The sequence below is a fragment of the Vulpes vulpes genome, chromosome 13 (assembly GCF_048418805.1).
Source record: "Vulpes vulpes isolate BD-2025 chromosome 13, VulVul3, whole genome shotgun sequence".
NCBI classification, from domain to species: Eukaryota; Metazoa; Chordata; class Mammalia; order Carnivora; family Canidae; genus Vulpes; species Vulpes vulpes.
This window is the reverse complement of record NC_132792.1, coordinates 99,463,846-99,486,763: the sequence shown is the minus strand read 5'-3', so window position 1 is coordinate 99,486,763 and position 22,918 is coordinate 99,463,846. Positions and strand designations below refer to the sequence as shown.

General features: G+C 36.4%; 1 protein-coding gene across 3 annotated transcripts in view; it reads left to right on the top strand.

The window, feature by feature from the left end:
• CDH2 (cadherin 2) overlaps positions 1-22,918 on the top strand; it is a 216,090-nt gene that overhangs the window by 151,761 nt on the left and 41,411 nt on the right. For all 3 annotated transcript variants that reach the window (XM_025987992.2, XM_072732109.1, XM_072732110.1), the window contains exons 3-9: positions 1,354-1,580; positions 3,291-3,437; positions 5,122-5,277; positions 9,817-9,961; positions 12,589-12,761; positions 20,816-20,953; positions 21,623-21,808. In XM_025987992.2, the coding sequence (XP_025843777.2) occupies positions 1,437-1,580; positions 3,291-3,437; positions 5,122-5,277; positions 9,817-9,961; positions 12,589-12,761; positions 20,816-20,953; positions 21,623-21,808 (1,089 nt within the window). In that variant the 5' untranslated portion in view covers positions 1,354-1,436. The remainder of the gene's footprint in view (positions 1-1,353; positions 1,581-3,290; positions 3,438-5,121; positions 5,278-9,816; positions 9,962-12,588; positions 12,762-20,815; positions 20,954-21,622; positions 21,809-22,918) is intronic.

The window sequence follows — 22,918 nt, the reverse complement described above, 5'->3', positions numbered from 1 at the left end:
AAAAGTGGTATAGGATTATATTTTGTAATGTGTACATATTAACTGCTTTCCAAAATGTATTTTATGTAATTGTGGTTAGGACATAACACCACATGTTTACAGAAATTTAAAAATTGCTTTCTCTTTGATCCCTTCATGCCACTCCCCTAGAAATTTTCCTCAAAATGAATGATTAAGGATTTCAAAGGAAATCATCTTCCTTAGAGGATATTTTTATTATTTTACAATTTTACTTTGGCTTGAATATGTTTAGTCCTACATTTATAAGTATGTGGTTTAACTTCCGTGTTGTTATCCAATGAGATATAAGCTGATTGGCATTGCTTTTAAGAAAGCATTGATTTTTTTTTCAATTTTAAGTCATTACATGTGAGATAAGGATACGAAAATCTTTTTGATTTTCTATTCTTAAGAATAGATATTTTTAGCTAACATTTATTTTGAGATACATCTTCATTTTTATTTGCCTGAAAATTTATAAATTGTTACTGCTTCATAGAACTCTTATAAGTGCCATGAGGACTAGAAATTGCAATTTATTCCCCTTTTAATTGCTACTACGGTCCTGTAATTCTGGAGCATAGTGGGCATTCAACATTAATCAAAGTTATTACTTTCTTCCTTTAAGAATTTATTCAAAAATTATGTATTAAGACTATGTGCTGGGCAGCCTGGGTGGCTCAGAGGTTTAGCACCGCCTTCAGCCCAGGATGTGATCCTGGAGAACAGGGATGGAGGCTCCTTGCATGGAGCCTGCTTCTCTCTCTGCCTGTGTCTCTGCCTCTCTCTCTCTCTCTCTCTCTCTCTCTCTCTCTCTCTTTCTCTGTGCCTCTCCTAAATAAATAAAATCCTTAAAAAAATTTTTTAAAAAATACTATGTGCTATAAAATGTGCCAGGTAGTCAAGATAGCTAAGAAAATTTGCCCCAAAGTACCTCTCCCAGTGAATATCAGGAATGGCTATAAAATTATGGTAATAGAGTTCAGATTGGTACATGAAGACTGAGAGAAAGGGATGGTTCTACCTTCAGTGACTTTGGAGGTGGGACCAGAAGGTTGAGTTGGAGTTCCTTAGAGAGTGGCAGATAATGTGAGTGAGAAGCATGGAGAGATAAAGCAGAGCCCTAGGGAATGTGGAGGGAGGGGGAAGGCTTTGGAACAAGGTGATTTTGGGGAATGACTCAGAACCATAAATCTGGTATTCTCTTGTATGAGAATTCCTTTAACAATGTAAAAATAAAACTTTTGTGCTTTATGCCAACCACGTTTTATCCTTTAACCTAAGCTGGATACAGACTTCGATGTTCCTGCCTTTGTATTATCACTAGACTTGTATGTTTGTTATCTTTTACAGTGAAGTTCAGCAACTGCAATGGAAAAAGGAAAGTACAGTATGAAAGCAGTGAGCCAGCAGATTTTAAGGTGGATGAAGACGGCATGGTGTATGCTGTGAGAAGCTTTCCCCTCTCCTCTGAACATGCAAAGTTCCTGATATATGCCCAAGACAAAGAGACTCAGGAAAAGTGGCAAGTAGCAGTAAAATTGAGCCTCAAGCCTACCTTACCTGAGGACTCAGTGAAGGTAGAGTATGGAAATGCGGCTTGGGAGTTATGTTTAAAAATCAGATTTATACAGTTTGAACTAAATAAACACTTTGCAATAAGTCACATTGGCCAGTATTTGAGTTTTTATCAGATTTTGTCACTTAAATAGTATTTTGTTGTTGTTTTTTTAATCTTACAAGATACTTAGACTAAATATATATTTAAGCTATCTGAAATTAATTTGAAATAGTTGTTTATACTTTGAGGTTTATAACTTAATTTAAATTGGAAGTAGTTGTTTGTTTTAAATTTCTAGAAGCTTCACAAGCTGTGAAATATAACCCCAGAATAAACAATTCTTAGCAAGATGTCTGTTAAATGGGAAGTACAGACATACAGTAGCAATAAGAAAGCATTTCTAGCTAGGAGTATAGGGTTTTTGTCTTCTCCCTTAATAATCAAATTGGGGAGTATGAATTATTTATACTACTGACATAACTTTTAGGAATGATATACTCCCTCTGGTGGAAGCCACTGTGAGCCAAGATAAAAGAAATAGATACGTCTCTAACAAAGTACAGTTTGATTAAATTCAGCAAACATTTACTGAGCACTTATTTTGTATAAATCACTATATTAGGAATTTTTTATATTAGGAATTTTTAATAAGATACAGTAACTTCTTCAGTAAAGTTATGATAACATTAGTAATTCTTGAATATTATCTTTTCGTGTTGAGATAATTCAAAACAAATAGGAGGGGACACCACAATTATCTATTTTGAAGTCCCTAATTTCACGAAGTATGACTGTTACATTTTGTGTATTTATTGTACTGGAGATAGGAATATACATATTCACTTCTACAATTTAATTGTAAATGGAACATACACATCCATAATCAAATATGAATAAGTATATCAGTGGAAAGGTATCATTTTTCTCTTGTACCCATGTTAGACTTCTATTACGTGAAATGTAATTTATTAATCTATTAACTGTTTAGGGTAAATTGTGTCATCTGGGGAATACAGAGTGAGAAATTGGTAACTAATTGAGTGAAAAGATGCTTTTGTTGTTGATGATTCGTTGTGTTCCAGCAAACTAGCTTGGATATTTGCACGGAAGCAGCAAGGGCTAATGGTTAAAATGTCTACAGATATAAGGAGAAACAGAAGAAAATGTTGACATCCAGCAGAGATTAATACCCAGTGTGCAAAGTGGGTCATCTACAGCATCCATCATGGCTGACATAGGTTTAGAATAATTACAGCATTAATTCTGTGGGATTTAATAGGGTCATAAATATTTGAGACATGCCTTAGCAGTATGTATTAAAGTTCTCTTGGAATTCAAATTATATTTTAGCACATCAAGATCTAAATTTAATGTACAGTAGCACATTACCTGAACTGTGGTTTAAACTAATGAGAGATATATAAAAGGGTACTATTAAATTTTGCTCAATATTAACTGCTATCGAAGATGGTTTGTAGAAACTGCAAATAGTTTACACAGCTGTGCCACATAATAAATTGTTTGGAAATTCAGTTCTTCAATAATCAGTGTAACCCCAAAATTTTATAGCATTTTCTATTATTTTACTAGAGGGATAAGGAGAGGGCCTCCAGGCATATTTTCTTCTTCATATCAGTGACTCCTACACTGTCAGGTATCCATTGATATTGCTGTCTTTCCGAAAATGTTTTTCCTAGTATTCAGCAATGTCTTGTATTTTAATGCAAAGGAATCACCAGAAATTGAAGAAATAGTATTCCCAAGACAAGCGACTAAGCACAATGGCCACCTACAAAGGCAGAAGAGAGACTGGGTTATCCCTCCAATCAACTTGCCAGAAAACTCCAGGGGACCCTTTCCTCAAGAGCTTGTCAGGGTAGGCTTGCAGAATTTTGTCTCTATGGCATGTGTCAAGTGTATGTTAGAAATGATTTTTTCTATTCTATCGCAGGATAGACTTTACAACATGTATTAAAATACTTTTTTTTTGTATAGATGAATGTCTATAGTGCTGTAGAGAGCCTCTTTTTAAAAAATTATTATCTCAGATAGGCAGAGCTCTCTGTGGGTCCCGTACCCGACAGACAATGAAGTTTGTTGAGTGTGTGAATACATCAGCCCCAGCTCCGACATGCATCCACACCAAGACCATACCCTTTCTCAAAAAACACACACACCTTGGCTTCGCTAACAGCTGTGCTCTCCATGATGATCTTTGCCCTCTCCAGATAGCTTTTGAGCCAGAGAAGAAATAAAAGGGCAATCATTGCTAAAAATGCCAGCACCAAGTGCATTTGGGAGTTTTTTAAAGAAAAAAGAAAGTGACCTCTGAAACCGTTAACAGAATCCCTGGAGCTGTGGGAAACCATAGGCTTTTATAAATCTGAGAAGTAATTTTTTTTCAGTTACTCCAAATGTATAGCATCAGATGGAGAGGAAAAAAGTCGCAGATATATGTACATGTTTAGTAAAATTAGCAACCCATTGTTGATAGCAAAAGGAAGAAAGACAAAATTATGGTATATTTATTTATTTGCAAATGTTTGTGTATGATCAATTGAGCATTCCAATACATACTGAAAGCTGTATTTTTTAATAAGTCATTTATTCGAATTGCATATTTTATTTTAATGCACATTATAATTCAATTTAACAATGAACAATATAACCCCCAAAGAAAGGCACTTTTTTTTCCTACTTTAATGGACAATGAGTAAGAGAATTTTGCCTTAACAAGAAAAATAATAAGCTAGATTCTGTTACTGGGTTAAGTATGCTTACCTAATACATAATGATCTGTTATTATTACCTGCAAAGATATTGCCAGTTAGCCCTCTCTCGGAGTTCTTCTTCTTCCTCCTTTTCTATAGCTTGTTCCTATGACTGCTCACCTGTAAACTTATTTTTCCTGGGAATTGTTATTTTTGGAGGAAAAGGCAGTCAGCCTATAATGGGTATAATTTTTGAGAGCATAAAAATGTATTTTAAAATGATTTTTGTATGTTTTGTTATTAATAAAGAACTTGGAGTAATAGGTGCTACCTTAAAATGACATGGAAACTATGGTTGCAGTGAATAATGTCAGTATGAATGTAAGTGCAGAAATCTGACTTTCAAGCTCAACCATAATACTAGAGTTCCCATGTAAGGCTATTTCACGCTATGGCCTAGACAGTTATTTCTTCTCCTGATACCCAAAGGTAAATAAGTTTTATTTCAACTAAATTGGACACCTGTTCCCATAGTAAATATTCTAACCATATGAACTTCCTGGATAGATTTTGATTCAGTTTAAAAATCGACATTCCTTCATTTTGACTTTTCGCACTGCTCCTAGTGAGTGTTCTTTTAGAGGTTAATGTTGGCCCTTCCTGGTGATAGGTGACATCTCTTTTTGAAGCTTATCAACGAGAGGTAAGGGTGAGAAACAGGATTGATTTTTCTGAGAAGAGATGCTGTAGGTTTGTAACTGAAAAAGGGCATAAGGTGTGGCATGTCCTGTCTCTGATAATGAGCTCATTTAGTCTCTCATTTAATATGATTGTCTTCTTGATCCTCAGATCAGGTCCGATAGAGATAAAAATCTTTCACTACGGTATAGTGTAACTGGGCCAGGAGCTGATCAGCCTCCAACCGGTATCTTCATTATCAACCCCATCTCAGGTCAGCTGTCAGTGACCAAGCCTCTGGATCGTGAGCTGATAGCCCGGTTTCATGTAAGATTTCAGCCAGATGATAATCTGATGTATTAATACTCTTCTAACTGCGTAGGGTTTAACATTTGCCTCTTATATCGGTCTTAGAGTTTTGATACTAACACTTTTAACACCTGAACTGTGCTTTGAAACCATTTCAATTTGTTGGAATGAGTTCATTTTTTTTTTTTATAGAATTGATGAATGCTTATGTTGTAAAAAAAAGTGCCAAAGAAGAAAGTGAAATTGCCTAAAATCTCATTACCCTTTACGTATTGGTGTGACTACGGACTTACAAGAACAGATTTACACAAAGGAGGTCAAAAGTGTTGCATATAAATTATACAGAGATCACAGCACTTTTAATGACTGCATAGTATTCCATTAAATATACAGGCTATAATTTTAATGACAGTTTCTTATGATTTTACTAGACATCTGTGTTTGTCATCTTTATTCTTCCTGGTTTGATTATTACATGAGATAATCTTAAAAAATAGTACACTTTAATTTTTTATTTTTGGCCATATTCCATCCAGAAAGGTGTGCCGGTTTGATACCCCCAACCAGAAATTGAGATTTCCCTTTCCTCATAAACCAGCTAACACTAGGTTTCATCAATCTGCCAATCTGAGCAAGATATAGATATAGTATCTTAGATATAGTATCTTACTATATTTCTTATGTTCATTTTTTTAATTGTTTTATTCATTTTCTTATTGAGTTATCACAATTGTTTATATGTAATTACATGTTCATATTTTTAAATATACGTATATATTTGAAACTGATTTTTCCAATTTAAAAATATTAATTATAGTGAGTGTTTTAAGACTCAAGAATTGCCTAATATTAATCAAATTCCAGGAGGTGTTTTCCTTTTTTCTTTCTTTCTTTTTTTTTTTTAAAGCTATGCTTGCACGTTTCCTGGAACAAGATTTCAATAATTTTTTCATGAATTTAATATAGAAATCTAAGTTGGTCTTTATTACTTCTCCAATTTCTGCATGAATAACTAAAACTTGTAAGGAAATTATCATTTTTAAACAATATGTGTGCATTATGAAAACTTAAAAAATAATACAGTACCAATAAGAAAGTAACAATTATTTGTAATCTCAGTACATAAAACCAACTTGTTTCTTTCTCTTTTTTTTTTAACACTTTGGTGATACTCTGTAAGATGTTTTTCTTTGCATAAATTCATAAATGTATTTTTTTGAGGTTGGCATCATCCCCTGAAACCAACTTTTGTCACTTTTGCAATCACAAGATTTAGTATCTTTCCATGTCAGTAATTATTTATTTATATTATCATTTTTGATTGCTTTAAATTATTTTGTTGAATGAATGTAGTGTAATTTTAAATAATTACTTATGGGTAGATATTTGGGTAATTTAGTTTTTTTGTTTTATTTTGCAACTATAATGTGGCAGTGAACTTTTTTCCTGTACATTTGCTCATTTTATACTCTTTGAATAAAGTCCTAAAATTGGAAATATTTTGATAAATATAGTGAAATTGTTCTCTAGAATGGTTGTATTATGTTAAACTACCTGTTCATTGTATAGGAGATAAACTTTCTCCACACCATTATCGATTCCAAGTATTATTTATTTATTTCACTATTATTTGCAAAGAAATGATAATGCTTTCATTGCCTAAGTTGAGTATCTAATCAAAGTAAATTCCCTATTCCTGTTCTCTGTTGAATTTTGGGTTTTTTTAGAGGTTGGAGGATGGGGAGAGGGAGAGAGAGAATCCCAAGTAGATTCCTGCTCAGAGGGGAGCTCAACACAGGGCTCTGTCTCAGGACCCTCAGATCATGATGTGAACTGTAATCAAGAGTTGGATGCTTAACCTATTGAGCTGCCCAGGTGTCCCTCCTTCTGTTGAAATTTCTTTTGGCTTGTTTACCTTTTGTTCTCACTGTTAAGAACCTCTTATCTATTAGGGATGTTAATATTTAATTTGTCACGTATTTTCCTCTTTTTCTTGTTTTTAAACTTTGTTAATAATTTTTACCCTATAGTTCTTGCATTGTAAAATTATTTTTTTCAGTTTTATACAGTCTGGTTTTAGAGATAGTTATAAAGGCCATCTCTACTCCAAGATGCTAATCTCTCCAATTTTATCTGTTGTATTTATCTATTTGCATCTATATTTTTAACCTCTGTGGAGTTTGTTTTACTAAAGTGAGAGAGGTATATAGATACACTTTGTTTTTCCTTTGTAGATAGCCATTTGTCCCATGTATTGAATTAGTATTCCCAGTGGTTTATCATCTATACTTATTCATTCAAGACTTTTTATTCCACGTGCATGTGTTTGTTTTTAGACTCTTATTTTGCACAATAACATATTTGTTGAATTTTTGCACTTGTAAAAACTGATTAAATTATTAAAGTTTTGAAAATTGTTAAAATATTGGTATGTTGTAGAGCAAGACTCCTGTAGAACTAAACAGATGAATAAGCATTTTCAAGGGGGGCCTGGCTGACTCACTGGGTGGAGCATGCAACTCTTGATCTCATGGTTTTGAGTTCAAGCCCCATACTAGAGCTTAAAAAAGTAAAATGAAAGTTATTCTAGGGGATCCCTGGGTGGCTCAGCAGTTTAGTGCCTGCCTTCGGCCCAGGGTGTGATCCTGGAGACCCAGGTTCGAGTCCCACATCAGGCTCTCTCCATGGAGCCTGCTTCTCCCTCTGCCTGTGTCTCTGCCTCTCTCTGTCTCTCATGAATAAGAAAAAAAAAATGTTAAAAAAAAATGAAAGAAAGCCCTATTCTAGGGTAGAGTAAAAAAAAAAAAAAGTTATTCTAAAAAAAGGGAGGTGGAACCTAGCTGGCTCAGTCTGTAGAGCAGCCAGCTTTGATTTCAGGGTCATGAGTTCAAGCCCTACGTTGGGTATAAAAATAAAAAAATAAATAAAACTATTTTCTCTCTTGAGTACTATTCAACACTCCTTTCTTCCAAAGGCTTTGATCATTTCATCCACCAGGTTTTTTTTTTAATCCTTCGGAAACATGTAATGCCAATGCTTTTTATATTGTTCTAAAGCATAAAGAGAGAAGTAAAACTTTCAAACCTTTCATAAAAACAAAATTTCATTGATAGGGAAATTCTATAAAGATAACACATGATAGACCAGTGTCTAGACTGCTCTCGAATTTATGAATATAAATATCAATACAAATTTTCTAAATTCTTCTTTGTATGAATCCTCATTATCTGAACTCTTGTGGCTAAAACCAGGAAATAAATATCTTCAGGTCAATTTTTGGGTGAACTCTTACTGCCAGCACTTAAAAGAGTGATACTCATAAAATATAAAATCAATTATAGAATTGCAAGGATGTTTCAGTATTAAGAATCTATTAATACATAATATATTAAATAAGTGAAGGAATAAAGGATTGGTTTATAGCTGTTGAAAGGCAATCATAAAATTTAAATCGTTTCATGTGTTAAATAACCTCTAAATTCAAAAAGAGGGGATGATATGGTGATGCTTCTTTAACTTGATGAAGCATAGCCAAGAGAAACCAACAGCCAGCATCATATTTAACTGGAAAACCACAGAAGCATTCCCATTAAAAAGAAGCAATTCAGCGGAACACTACCCAGCTATTGAAAAGAATGTAATGGATCTCTATGCGCTGGATTAAAAGAGTTTGACGATACTCTGCGAAGAATAGCTGAGTGACTATATTTATTTAAAAAGAAAAAAATAATAAAATTTTTTAGAATACCTATGGAACTGAAAACTCAAGCTTGGAAGAAGAACAACTGTCTTATATATTCACACACTTTCAATATTTATGAGTGACTTTTACGATTTAAAACAAACAAACAAAAAAACCACCTAGTGTCCAAATTCCCTATGCACACTTAGTTCTATGTTCTCTTCTTTTCTCTTAATCTCTACAATTATTCTGTGCCAGAACATTTTTAATTACCATAACTCCTATGTATGGATTTCACAAAAGGATTTGGGAACCGGACAGAACTGGCTTTAGGTATGGGCTCTGTCAAGAGACAGCAAAGTTACTTAGCTTTTCTGAACCTCAATGTCTTTGCCTTCAAGTGCTTTTATCATTTTTGCCTCATTCTTTTGTATAAGGATCAAATGAGTTAAAATCCACAAATCTTTGAGTATAATGCCTAGCAGATAGTAAACATTGGCTTCTTACTACTACTGTATCTATCCTAATCACATGAAGTTTGGCTCACTTAAAAATTTTTTAAAGACTTTGTTTATTCATTTTGGTGGGGGGGAGGTGAGGAGCAGAAGGAGAGAGAGAATCTGAAGAAGACTCCATGCTCAGACAGGAGCCTGACAAGGGGCTTTTAACCCAGGACCTTGAGATCATGACCTGAGCTGAAATCAAGAGTCAGCTGCTGAACAGACTGAGCCACCAGGCACCCCCTGGCTAACTTAAATTTTGATGAAGAGTAGCTTTTACTGTTTCTCTGTTCATAGCATGGTGATTGTATATTTTATCTTCTCACTTGAGACATAAATCTTTTAAATAGTTTTGTTTTCTAATTACTTTTGCAGTTGAGGGCACATGCTGTGGATATTAATGGAAATCAAGTGGAGAACCCTATAGACATTGTCATCAATGTTATTGATATGAACGATAACAGACCAGAGTTCTTACACCAGGTTTGGAACGGGACAGTTCCTGAGGGGTCAAAGCCCGGTAAGTTTGAACATAAAAGTTCAGAGATTGAGGAAACATGTTATAATTCAGTACCAGTTATAAACAAGAGAAAAAGAAATCATGTGAGCTTCTTCGTGTCATTTGCTTTCATGCGAAATGATTTTAGGGAAAAAAGGGAAGAGGGGAAAGAAAACAATGGAAGAGAGAAAAGAGAAAAATATCACTTCCTCATTTTGAAAAAATATACACTACGGTATCTGATTCTATATTATAGGATCTATGGGGTCCTTCCATGCTACTGTGTTTGATAAATCCGAGTGGCAAAATGTGAGCACCAGAAGACCAGGGGCTTTCTGTTCATACAGTCCAGATTGTAGCCTATTAGTTCAAGCAGCAAGTAAACCTCAGTTAGAGAGTCTGAAAGGTACTTGGTGTTCCTGAGACCAGGCAGTGAAGAAAGCCAAAAGCAGAGAGGGGGCTTGGAGACAGCGGTAGTCACACTGGATATTTACTTCAGGATGACCCAGATGTCTTCTGCAGCCCGCACTTCCAAACTTGTGTCATGGCAAGTGTCCTAGGCTGGAAACAGGAGTTGCCAAAGCCTCTCACCATTATGCACTGATGTTTGACTAAGATTTTAGACTCTTGTACTGAAAGCTCAGTAGACTTTAGAAGAGCAAGGCTAGGAAGGCCAATTTAGTTTGAAAAACTAGTGGACAAGAAAACTAGTTGGTAGAGAGATGGGAAAACAAGAGAGTGTTTCACCAGCCTTCCTGAGATAATTTGGTGTTTAGAGAGGTGTAATTAGCTATATTATTATTATTATTATTATTAGTTTATATTTAAGAGCCTCGACATTTAAAATAGTGTTACATATTACCTTTGTCTCCTATACCAGTTTATACCTGTAGCTCCTTTATGCATATGCCAATTTATAGATGCACTGCATATGCCTTAATTGGTACTTTGTTTTTGGTCTAAATGTGCTTGTCTCTATCCTCAGAAAGGAAGTTAGGGGTAAGGGTGAGCTCCAGTGGAGCTGGAGTAGGGAGGGCAGGGCTGTGCTGGAAGTTCATCCATGGGTGGCTCCTGCGGAGTCACATTCCAGAGTAGCTTTCTTTGGTATTTTAAAATACAAAAAAGTAAAAGAGTATTAAACATATCCCTACTAAAACATAAGTCTTATACACATATTTTAAAGATAAAGACTTTTTTATATGGGGAATTTTTTGTTGTTTTTTAAAAATATTTTATTTGCTCCTCTGTTGTTTCTAACTTTATTAAAAGTACTGCTTCACAAAAATTGTCAAAAATAAACCATTAGAGATGTACTTATTATGCATTTGATTGTGAATTTCCTTTAAAGCCTCCCATAAATAAAAGACTCAATGTTCATAAGAACTAAAGACATACCATGCATATATTTCCTGTAGTTGTTCTGTAAGATTGAGTTAAACTGCATTGTAATCAAAATTTTGATTCAATATTCTGGAATATATTTTTTGTTTTAACCATTCATTTGTTCATTCAGCAAACATTTACGGAGTTATGCTGTGTGCCAGGCACTGTTTTGACACTGTTGGTATAGCAATGATATGCTATTTCCTGCCCTATGGAGTTTACATTCCAGTAGGAGAGAAAAAAGCCAAGGAACAAGCAAATACACAGTGAAGTTTTTTGAAAAAATGATATGGGTTGTAGAGTGGGCATATAATCAAAAGTGTCTTGCTTAAAGGGACAAACTCTGAAAAGAGATTTGAATATATTCAGTGTGATCAAGCCTTTGTGAATTCTGGGGCAAAATCGTAGTATGGAGAGGTTCTAAAGTAGAACTGAGCTTAGAGCACTTATGAAGAAGGTAAGTTAGAGATGGAAAATTTTATATTCTAGTTCTTACAAATATCCCACAGAACAAACCTTTCTAAATAGTAACTACTTTTCTCTCTACTTCTAAATTGCACAGTTTGTGTAGCTAGTTTGAACTATTTGATTCTAATGCTTTGTAGATTTCCTTTCCAAAATATCTAATAAATTGGAAGCCCCTGAGTTTGTTACAAGGCTCTTGTAATCTCCTAGGAAATAATGAACCACAATGCCAAACCTCTATTCAATGTACCAAAACAGTAATGCATGGAGTGATTCTTTATGACCTGAGTAAATGGAGTGTGCATCGTTATGCACACAGCTTACTTTCAGAAAGTGACTTAGGCATTGAGGAGAATCATGCTCAGCATGTCATTTTCGATATTGTTGTATAACAGAGGAAAATATGGCAAGGCGAAAGTATCCATACTTTTTTTTTCCAGTGGCCATAGAATATGTTGCTTATGGCATCTATATTATTATTTGCATTTTATATATATAAAGGTCTGAAGTGATCCTTTCTTAGAGTTGCAGAGTGAACTCATCTTTTAAGTCATAGAAAAAATGACTCTTTACAGATGTATACATTTTTAATAATTTTCCTTTCAAGTATCTAAACCATATTTTATATTTTTTTAAAGTGAGTACTATTCTTATCAGTAGTATTTTTAATTAAATCTAAATGACTACATGTTTGTTTTGAAATTAAGATTGATCAGAAAGGCAAATATACCTTTTAGGTATATTGAGGAGACCCTGAAGTGCAGGGTGACCCATTCATTTTTCATGTGTACTGTGTCTAGGAACATACGTGATGACGGTCACTGCTATTGATGCCGATGATCCAAACGCCCTAAACGGGATGTTGAGGTACAGAATCCTGTCCCAGGCTCCAAGCACCCCTTCGCCCAACATGTTTACAATCAACAATGAGACTGGTGATATTATCACAGTGGCAGCTGGACTTGATAGAGAAGTAAGCCAACCAAAAACTACTTGAATTTGTTTTTAATCTTAAAGGTACAAGGTATCACATGCAGTTTATCTCTGGGTAATAATACATCGGCAGTATTATTCAATGTCCATTTTTTAAAGAAACCTCATTGTAATTTTTTCTACCAAACTTCTACCAGATTGGTTAAATGATGTGTGCATACTGGATAAATCATTGCTGGTCCATGTAATATTTAGTGTGTAATTGACTAAGTTAATTAGATACATCTGGTATCTGATTTTTTAAATTCTTGGCATTTTCTCAGTTTTCCTTTACATTCAGAGGTTTTTATGAGGAATTAAATTAAAAACCATGCCCAAATTAATATTTACTTATTGATTTTTAGGGTGAGGGTGGGTAGGGGCAGAGGGAGAGAGAGCCTGAAGCAGATTCTGCTTCAAGCTTCGTCCATCCCACGACCCTGAGATCATGACCTGAGCCAAAACCAAGAGTTGAATGCTCAACTGACTGCACCACCCAGGCACCCCATCAGTCCTGTTTTTAATAGACTACAAATAACGTTCATGCTGAGGTATTTTGTAGCCTCTCTGGATAGCCTGGTTTAGTAAAAGGAGTTTATCCTCTTAGTTAGAAGTTAACCCTTAACTCTAAGATTAACTTACTTATTAACAAGTTTGAAGACCAGCAGTGGCATTAGTTCTACTGACAAGCCTTATAGTTATAAATGGAGAAAAACAGACTTCTGGCATAATTTTTGTTGAAAAGGCATAAAATGTTGACAGCATTGAAATACCATGTAGGGTCACAGTCTGAGAGGGGATGGGTATTTCGGGTAATTCCAAATGTTCATCTCACTGTAACAGACCTCACCCACAGTCCTCTTACCCATCTCTGTTTTATTCATGTGATTCCTTCTACCAGGAATGCCTTACCACTTTTTCTTGATCTTAAACCTTCCATTTTTTCATGTTTCAATTTAAGCCCCACTTACAGTCTTCCCTGAAATCTGCCCTCATGAATCCTTTACAGCCTTTCTCTAGTCTATTCTGACCAGTTTCTTCCATTTTCTTAAGAGATTCTTAAGATCATTATTGACCATCAGTAATCATTGTGTGAGTGAATTATCATAGTGCTAACTCATAGACATTTGTGTTTTGTAGATTTCTGACTGAGTCAGCCTTTATAGTAATGAGACCTCAGATTATGTATGTCAAAAGGAAACATTATACCTACCGTAATAAATATTATTGACAAGGATTTTAAGACTTGGTTTTAATGATGCTTTATTTTCCTTAGTAGCATTCACTTGAGTTGGATCGAAGAAAACATTACTATTGCAATTAATTATATATGCAAGATAGTGCTAGAAGCACTTTAATAAAGTACTATGAACAAATCAAAATTACTTTATTCACAACTGACCTGAGCAGAGAGCCTTACTTAGGAGTTAGATGTGTGCCTATTACATCCTACCTGTTAACTTCTGGGTGTCACCGATTTTTTTTTTTCCAGGAATTGGAAGATAGTTGAAATTTAATGTTTGCAGTAGTACCTTTAGTTCAGTAAAGGGACATGTATATCTTTTCACCTCTTCCACTACTGTATGAAGTGCAGTTCTTAAATGCCAGTAAGCTCAGCATGTGTGCATATTTTGTTTGAGAATAGGTGGTATTTTTTAATATTCTCTCTTGAGTTCCAGGTTGCTCACATACTGGGTAGGTATATAGCTCATCCCCCAATATGAATATTTCTCTTTCATTCACACACTTGTTGTGAGATACAGAAATAAGGCTTCATCTTGTTGGCACACAGCAGTGTTCTTACAGCAGTGAGTCTGGCTGTTTTATGACAAGAAAGAGGAATGCATCGAGAATTAAAGATAGTTTTATGAAAGCAGACCGGCCGTATTTAAAAACTAGAGCGACTGCATTTAGTTTAGAGAATGAAAGCCTGAAGTCGTACCTTAATCAAGGTTAAGTTTATTTTGCAGTGGACCAAAGCTGCCGTGCCCCAACCCCAATGAAATGAATGTGGAAATGGATTAGAAATGATAGAATCATGTGTGAGAAATAGCTTCTTGACAGTGAAATTATTAAATACAACAATGAGTTAGTAAGGAAAATTATGGAAAAACCTTCCTTTTCTGAAAGTCATTTAATGGAAAAAAAATGTATCTATCTTGGATGGTTTATGGTAATTCTGCCTGAGGCCAGGGATAAATTACTCTGACTTTTTCAGGCCTCATGCAGGCCTGAGGTTCTTTTATTTCTATTAGAATTCACCGTTTTCTTTCTGTCAAAAGTAGTTTCAGTTGTCGTTCTCCCAGGATATATGACACCTACAAGTGATTGAACACCTAATCATTGAAATGCTTACTGAGATTCAGTTTTTGATTTTGCTTAATCTGTAGGTTTAGAAAAATATCAGTTCTTCAGGTTTTCCAAGCCTAAAGTGAGCGGTACTTACCAGATATGCCAAGCTTCAGTGTTTTATCTCCATCCGACTTCTTGTTGTATTCCTTGGCGGCACCTATTCCTGGCACTTTCTTCTTTACACTCTTTTCTCTTTATGTCCATCTCCAGCCCTTTCCGGATAAGACTACTGATGACTCACCCTTTGGTTCAGCAGGTGTTGATCCTGGGACTCCCTCTGATGGGCTATTTGACCTTCAGTGTATAAACCTGAAACCTTTGTTCCCACATCTGTTAATGGGGATAAAAATACTGCCTCCCTCATGGGATGGTTGTAGGGGTTATGTTACACAAGGTATAAAGCATTCAGCATTGTGCCCCATAAATATTAGCTATTGTTCCCCATCCCTCCACCCCCACCCCTCTCGCCATCTAATAAATCCAGCCTCAGCATCTACTGTGTGAGCCCTATTACTTTGGCTCCTTGGCATCATTTTCTCATGGCAAAGAAAGAATTATACTTCCTGTTTTCCAAGCCTAGTGATCCTTTCAGTTATGCTCCTAGCTCCATGTTCTCCTATGTTCCACTGTGTTGGTCTTCCCTTCTCTTCTAAAACCCTTCTAAAACCCCACGAGTATCTTTATGAATCATAAACATGTTGAGTCTCCCCTATGGCAGAATGACTCTCCGGGACCCATCGGATGATGTCAGAGCTCTTCAACATGGCACTCCAAACCCTCTATGATATTCATCCCAAAGCCTTCTTTGGTCTGACCTCCTGGGATTCCTTGCCTCCTGTTGAGGAGCAAATGATGTCCAGCACTCATACAACAACTACAAGCAATTCCTTGTACAAATCTTCTGTTTCCTTTCCCATCTCTGTAGAGCAGGGTGATCTTCAGTCTTTGAGAGCTAGTCCTCATCCCCTCCCTGGGCACCTCTAGTGGCCTCTGCATTCCCTGAGATGGGGGCAAAGACTGTGTTACATAGACATTATAGCTGCCTTTTTTTCGTGATCTCAATATTTGGTGAGGCTGATGTGCTCCTTTTTACCCTGAATAGGAACCCTGAAGAAATGTTCACCTTATATGACTTTTCTCTTTTTCAACACCGTACTCCTCGAAAGGGCAGCCCACACTAATGCTCAGCTCCCCCTCCTTCCTCATCTTGGTATTTGGCTTTCTGCCTGCCTACCCCACTCAAGATGCACCCTTATCATGCATCTTTTCTCACTCTCTAGGTGACCACTAATACAGTGGGGCAATTAACAGTACAGACTCTGGACTCTGAGAGACCTGGGTTTAAATCTTGTCTCTGCTTCTTCTGGCTGGGTGTCGGTGGCAAGCTTCCTTGCCTCCCTAAGGCTTGGTTTCCTTATCTAGAACATGAGGGTTAAAAATAATCTAACTTCCTTATAGAATTATTGTGAGGACTGAGTAAGATAATATATAGTGGTAGGCAGTGTGCCTGGCACAGAGTTAGTGCTCAATCTCAAAAAACGAGGTACTTAGAATAATGGCAGTATTAAGTAAGCATTCAAAAAATATTTCGGACTCCAGCCATAGAAGCTAGATTTCACAGGCAAAGGAACTGGGGCTTAGCATGTAAGAATTTGAACAGGGTCACAAACCTGCACTAATCTTCTAAATTCTCATGATATTACTGCCTAATTGTCCATCCCCTAACCCAATACATCCAAAAGCAATCTATCATCTCCCTTAATCATGATTCCTGATCAGTTTCCTATTTCATGTGACCAGTGCCACCTCCCCAGTCTCCCAAGATGACAGTCTCCTTGCCTTTACGATGCACTGCCATCCATCCAGTGATAAATTTAGTTATCAAGTTCCGCTCATTTTACCTCCAAAATGTCTCTTGCATTCATTCCTCCCTCCAGACTTTCAGGACTGGTTTGGATGCTCCTGCTGAGGTCCCTGCATATCACTCCTTCTGACTCTTACTACAGATGCTTTGTACATTGCTCCTATGAACCAGTAATATCTGCTTCCATCACTTAAGGATATCAAGACCATCTCTGGGGTCATTCATTATTTTATCCAAGGAAATACTTACATCGCCTGACATATGGTAGACATTCATTAAATGTGTGCCAAACTGAGAGAATGACTGAATGCTCTCAGTTCTTCGTTCACTCATACCATTTTAGTTCAGTGTTTCAAAGGGGTGGTGCACAGGTATGATGATTTTAATGGGTACATGTAGGGAAACCTCTAGAGAAAACTGGAGATCCCAAGTCTTCAGATGCTGCTCCATCAAGTAGAGACTGCCAGAGTACAAGGATTATATTGTGTTTATTTTTACAGTTATATTTATGGCAGGTGATGCTGGTTTTCCATTTATGGCACTTTTACAATGAATTAAGTTTTTTAAAAGGGAGTGAATGTCAAGATAAATGTTAAGTGAGTCATGGTATAGAAATATGAGGATATGGCAGCATTGGGAAGATGGTGTATGAATCACTGTAGTTTGGGAAATTGAGCTAGTAGTTTATACTCCCAGTGTTCAATCCAATGAATAAATAAGAGCCATCAGGTAAATAAGATGGTTTTTCCCAAACCTGGAATGATTTTTATAATGTAAGGTAAGGCCCAGGATTTTTTATCCATTTAACCCATCCAGCCACCAAGTCAAAAGCATTCATCACTTGTATCCTCCCTGTCAGGTATTAGGCTGTATACTTGTGGCACAAACATTGACAAAACAGGGTCCTGAGGAGGGGCATGTGTACATGTGTACATAAGCAGGAGGACAGACCTATGGATTGAAAACAGCCGTATAAACTAGAAACAGTAGTAGAGGTGTATCCTGTACCGTCCAGCAGCTCTGCTCCAGGAAAGGAAATCATCTCCAAAGTCATCTCTGAGGCGGTTTTACAGTTACATGTTTGCTAGCGTCAGGATGAAGGAAAGGATCTTGGAGCTGGGTTTCTCAACCTTGGATAAATCTTTTTGTGAGGGCATGTCTTGTGTATCATAGGGATTTAGCAGCCACTCTGACCTCTATGGCCATCTGTTAAATGTCAGTAGCAACCCCCAATTGGGACAACCAAAAATGTCCCCAGAATGGCCAGAAGTCGGGTGGTGGGGCGGGGTGGGGGTGGGGGGTTGCAAAATTACCTCAGTTGAGAACCAGCATTCTAGCATGAGGGAAATACGAAATGCAGTGGTGTAGGATCACAAAGGGCATTTGAAAGTAAATACAAAAAGCTCAAGGTGTAGGGTTAAGTGGGTGAAAGATGATATGTAGCGAGTCACAAGGAAGGAAGGATTGGTAGAAAACAGAAGAGTTGAGATTTTACCCACCTAGAATAGGAAGAAAACATTTTTTTTTTTTTAAAGCAAAGTCCTCTTGATCAGATATGCAACTAAGGATGGGAAGTCAAATTCCTATGGAATCTAAATGTCAGTCATTCAGAACCAGATGCCCAGGGACTAAATTAGGCAAGAAGCCCTAAATAGTTTGGTTGTCTAAAACAGGCTGGCATGTCTTCCTTACTAAATGTAAGAACATTTTACCAACCAAGCATTTGAAAGTGGAGATAATACTATTTACCAGGTCGGCATTGTTTTTTTTAACTTGAAAAGACATTATATTTTAGAAATAACAGTGTTCTTTTGTAACCTAAAGATTCTAAGAGTAACTCGAAGCAGTAGGAAATTTCACATATTAGCTACTGATCCCAAGATTTCATTTCAGTGGAAAATTGTATATATTATGCTTCTATAATTTTAAAGTAGACATTATAATTTAAAAAGCAGACATTAACAAAGAGTTATATTTCCATACAATGTCTGTGTGAGTTTACCTTTCTTAACAATAACAACAAAAAACCCTCTTCCTTTATTTTGAGAAAATACTCATCTGCTTCTGCAAATAGCTAACAGAAATGGCATTTCAAAGTCATAACAAAATTTTATTTTCATGATTTTCAGCTGGGAAGCTGAATGCCCTACAAAATTCTCTCACTAACCATGAGACTATTAAGCTGCAATGACACTTGATTGGGAAAGGAAATCATTGAGAAATATTTTAGCCTACGTAAGCATTATGGTGAGGTGTTATGGGTTAAGAAATATTTAAATGGCTTGATAGCACTATTCCCTTTCTTTCTTTTTTTTAAAACTCTAGTAGGTGTGATACTTTCTTTTTTAGGAAGACAGATAAATAAATAATTGCTTGAGTTTGGCATTTGGGTGGACAGAGACTTAAAATCAAATGTGTGGGTTTGGCTTGTTCTCCTACCCGTTTCTTCTCCCTTGCCCTTCCCACTAACAACTAAATCAAAAGCTACAGTTTGTGTCTGTTCTAGCCAAGCTCCAGAAATCCCTTCAGAATGGCCATTCATAATGTTAGCTATATTTAGAATCAGGGAAAACTGTACTTTGCGGTGACAGTTTATTTTTGTATGAAGAAGTGAGTTTTGTTGTTCAGAATGTTTTAACATTTATAAAGAAGATCTATATTTTTTATCCGTGCCAATTTCCACAGAGATTTCAAATGACTTTAGAAAATCATTTTGGTTAGGTTATCCTCATATAAAGTGTATTTGTCAGCGAGTGCTATAGACTTTGCAGACAGTCTCAAGATACTCTCTTAGATACAGTGCAACTTAATTTGGTTCCCCTTTTAAAAATTCAGTTTGAATGGGGTCCCTAAGTGTCTTAGTCCGTTGGGTGTTCGACTCTTGGTTTTGGCTCAGGTCGTGATCTCAGGATCATGAGATCAAGCCCCTGCATCAAGCTCCGTGCTTGGCTCAGTCTGCTTGAGATCCTCTCCCTCTTCCTCTCCCTCCCCTTCTGTCCCCCCCCCCCCTTTCTCTCTCAAATAAATAAATTTTTTAAGAACTTCAATTTGCAATTTAAAAGCAGTGGTACCTATTTGGTAATAACTTTCTACATGCAGATGTAGCTATGTCCCTCATAGGTATGTGGGCACAATGAGTGTTAGGCCAAAGTGGCAATCTGTTGAGTATGCAACTATTAAGTACCACTGTGTTCCTTAGTTATGACTGAGGACATAAACATAAATCCTTTAATTAGGCTTTAACTTAAGAATGTATCTCTCCTATATAGTTGTGAATAGTATGTACTAATGGGAAGTAGGAGAAAATACTCTATCAACCCTGTTATAATGGAGAGACCATATATGAGAATATATTAGAAGAAAATATACTCTGTAAAATAATGTATATGAAAAAAAATATATATATATATACACTCCCATACACACTATCAGGATTTTTCATTGTCTTTAATATTCTCTAAACTGGGTAGAAACTAACATATGAGAAAGTAAACACAAACCGAGTGACTCAAATACTTGATCACAATGTTGTGAAGTTCAGGTGAAAGGAGAAGGTTGAGACCAGATGGAAGTTTCAGCTTCTCTGTGAATTTCACACATGTGCAAATGCGATCTTTCCCGCAAGTAGAGGTGAAAATATACAGTCGTATCTCCCTAGACAGGAACCAGACCTGTGCTTCTCAAGTTAAAGTCAGCTTCACTTGGGAAATTTCAAGAATGTTAATCGGAATGAAAGATGCCGTGCTTCCTATGTGTAATAAACAGCTATTTACAAAACAACTGCTGTGTCTTCTTGAAGAATTGGTTTCATCTAAGGCATTATCTTTTTGTCTTTTTAGAAAGTGCAACAGTATATATTAATAATTCAAGCTACAGACATGGAAGGCAATCCTACATACGGCCTTTCAAACACCGCTACGGCTGTCATCACGGTGACAGACGTCAATGACAATCCTCCAGAGTTTACTGCCATGACAGTAAGTACAGACTGTCACTCACAGAACTTCAGTCTGTGGTCCATCACTGAGAAGTTTTGTCATGAATAATAAATGCATTAAATAGAGGTGGAACTTGCTTAACCTAATTATAGACTGGCTACTCGCTCAGAGGTTTCCTCATTTTTGAATGAGGCACCTAAGTAATTTGTTTCCTCCTAGTCTCCAAGTCCACTGATGAAGTTGTTAAAATATGCTACCAGGAAGAAATGGCCTAAAAATACTTTGTGCTGTTAAAATAAAATATTTGTAAATATTTTCAGGCTCATGAAATTGAATGGATACTACATGACTGATTTATGCAACTTTGTGAAGCATTTAAATATTATCTCTTGAGGAGAATTCTCTCCCTCAGATGAGTCCTTTTTCTCCAACTCTACATTAATCACTCATATACTCACAAATGGACATTAATTTTAATATTAATGAAACTGTAACATCATTTGGGAGAAATTTTGACTGCTAAGAAAAGTTATAGTATTTTTAAAGTTAAACATAAATGCTGTGATTACCTGCATTACTGATTTCCTCATTTAATGTGGGTAATAAAGATTTAATGGGGCAGTAAAATCAGGGCTGTGTGGGCCTCAAGACACCCTGTCCTTCACCGATCCACGTCACTCCTCTGACTGAGGTTTGTTTTTCTTGTAGTTCTATGGCGAAGTCCCTGAAAACAGGGTAGATGTCATAGTAGCTAATCTAACTGTGACTGACAAGGATCAGCCCCACACGCCGGCCTGGAATGCCGCGTACAGGATCAGCGGCGGGGATCCTACAGGGCGGTTTGCCATTCAGACGGACCCGAACAGCAATGACGGCTTAGTCACCGTAGTCAAAGTAAGTGCCACTTGGGCCTCCCATCTCTCCAACAGGCACTCTGCATTAACCGTGCTCCCTAGCCCATAGTTTACTTTTGAATCTTAAGAGTTTCTTTTCTTTAAAACATCTTTAAATCTTTAGATTTTGAGGAGTCATATTTGTTTTATGTTTTTGCTTTTATTTTTGTTTTTTTTTTTTATAGTTTACTTTGAGGCTAGATTGAGACTAACGGATATTCTCATATTGTCCCTGAAATATGATTGTGTTTAAATCATTCTGGACAATTTTAACATTCTGAAGACAAGACTGTCCTCCACAATGTTAACTGGCAGTGTAGTGAGATGTGTTGTTGATATAGCACATCCTGAAGTATTGATCACCAGTTGATGGCTTTTAGGAAGGATGCCCCACACCTGCTACTCCTCAAGGTACTTTTGAATATTGACTCAGAGCACAAACCAGAAAATATCACAAAAGTAAAATGGAATTAGTAAAGACGAGGAGGGCCTACAGTTTGAAAACGTTGTGAATATATACTCCTGTTTTTTAATGCTATATTCAAGCTTTTAGGAAATTAGTTCTAATCTTTAATTGTCTAAAGCAAAACAAAAGCAACACAGAGTGCTGGAAGCAAGGGGATGTTGACTTCCCGTGTAAGAAATACATAGCTCTCATCATTGTAAAGTGCCTTAATATGAACATACCTTCCTTTGAGCCCCCAGTGAAGACATTTGATTCCTTGCTTCCCATCCCAGCACGGTTGATTTCTAAGTGAACCCAAATGGGGCCATGCATAGAAAGGTGCTCTGGGATGTCAGCTGCCTAGAATTTTATATCTTTGTGAGTAAAATGAGAATTTTCCCCAGGAGGTGGGTGCTGGATATTTCTCCATATAAAGAGCTAAGTGACCAAGAAGCACACCCCAGGCCCTGACCATCTGTGTTCGAATCCCAGCTCTGCTTTCAGTAGTGGTGTGAACTCGGCAAGTTGCCAAACCTCACTGAGCCTCAGGTTCCTCATGCAGAAAGTAGGGAGGATAATAATACCTAGGTCTTAGCATCATTCTGAGGGATGAATACATGCATTTAAGGACAGAATTGCTCATGCCACTTAGCATAAATAAATGTT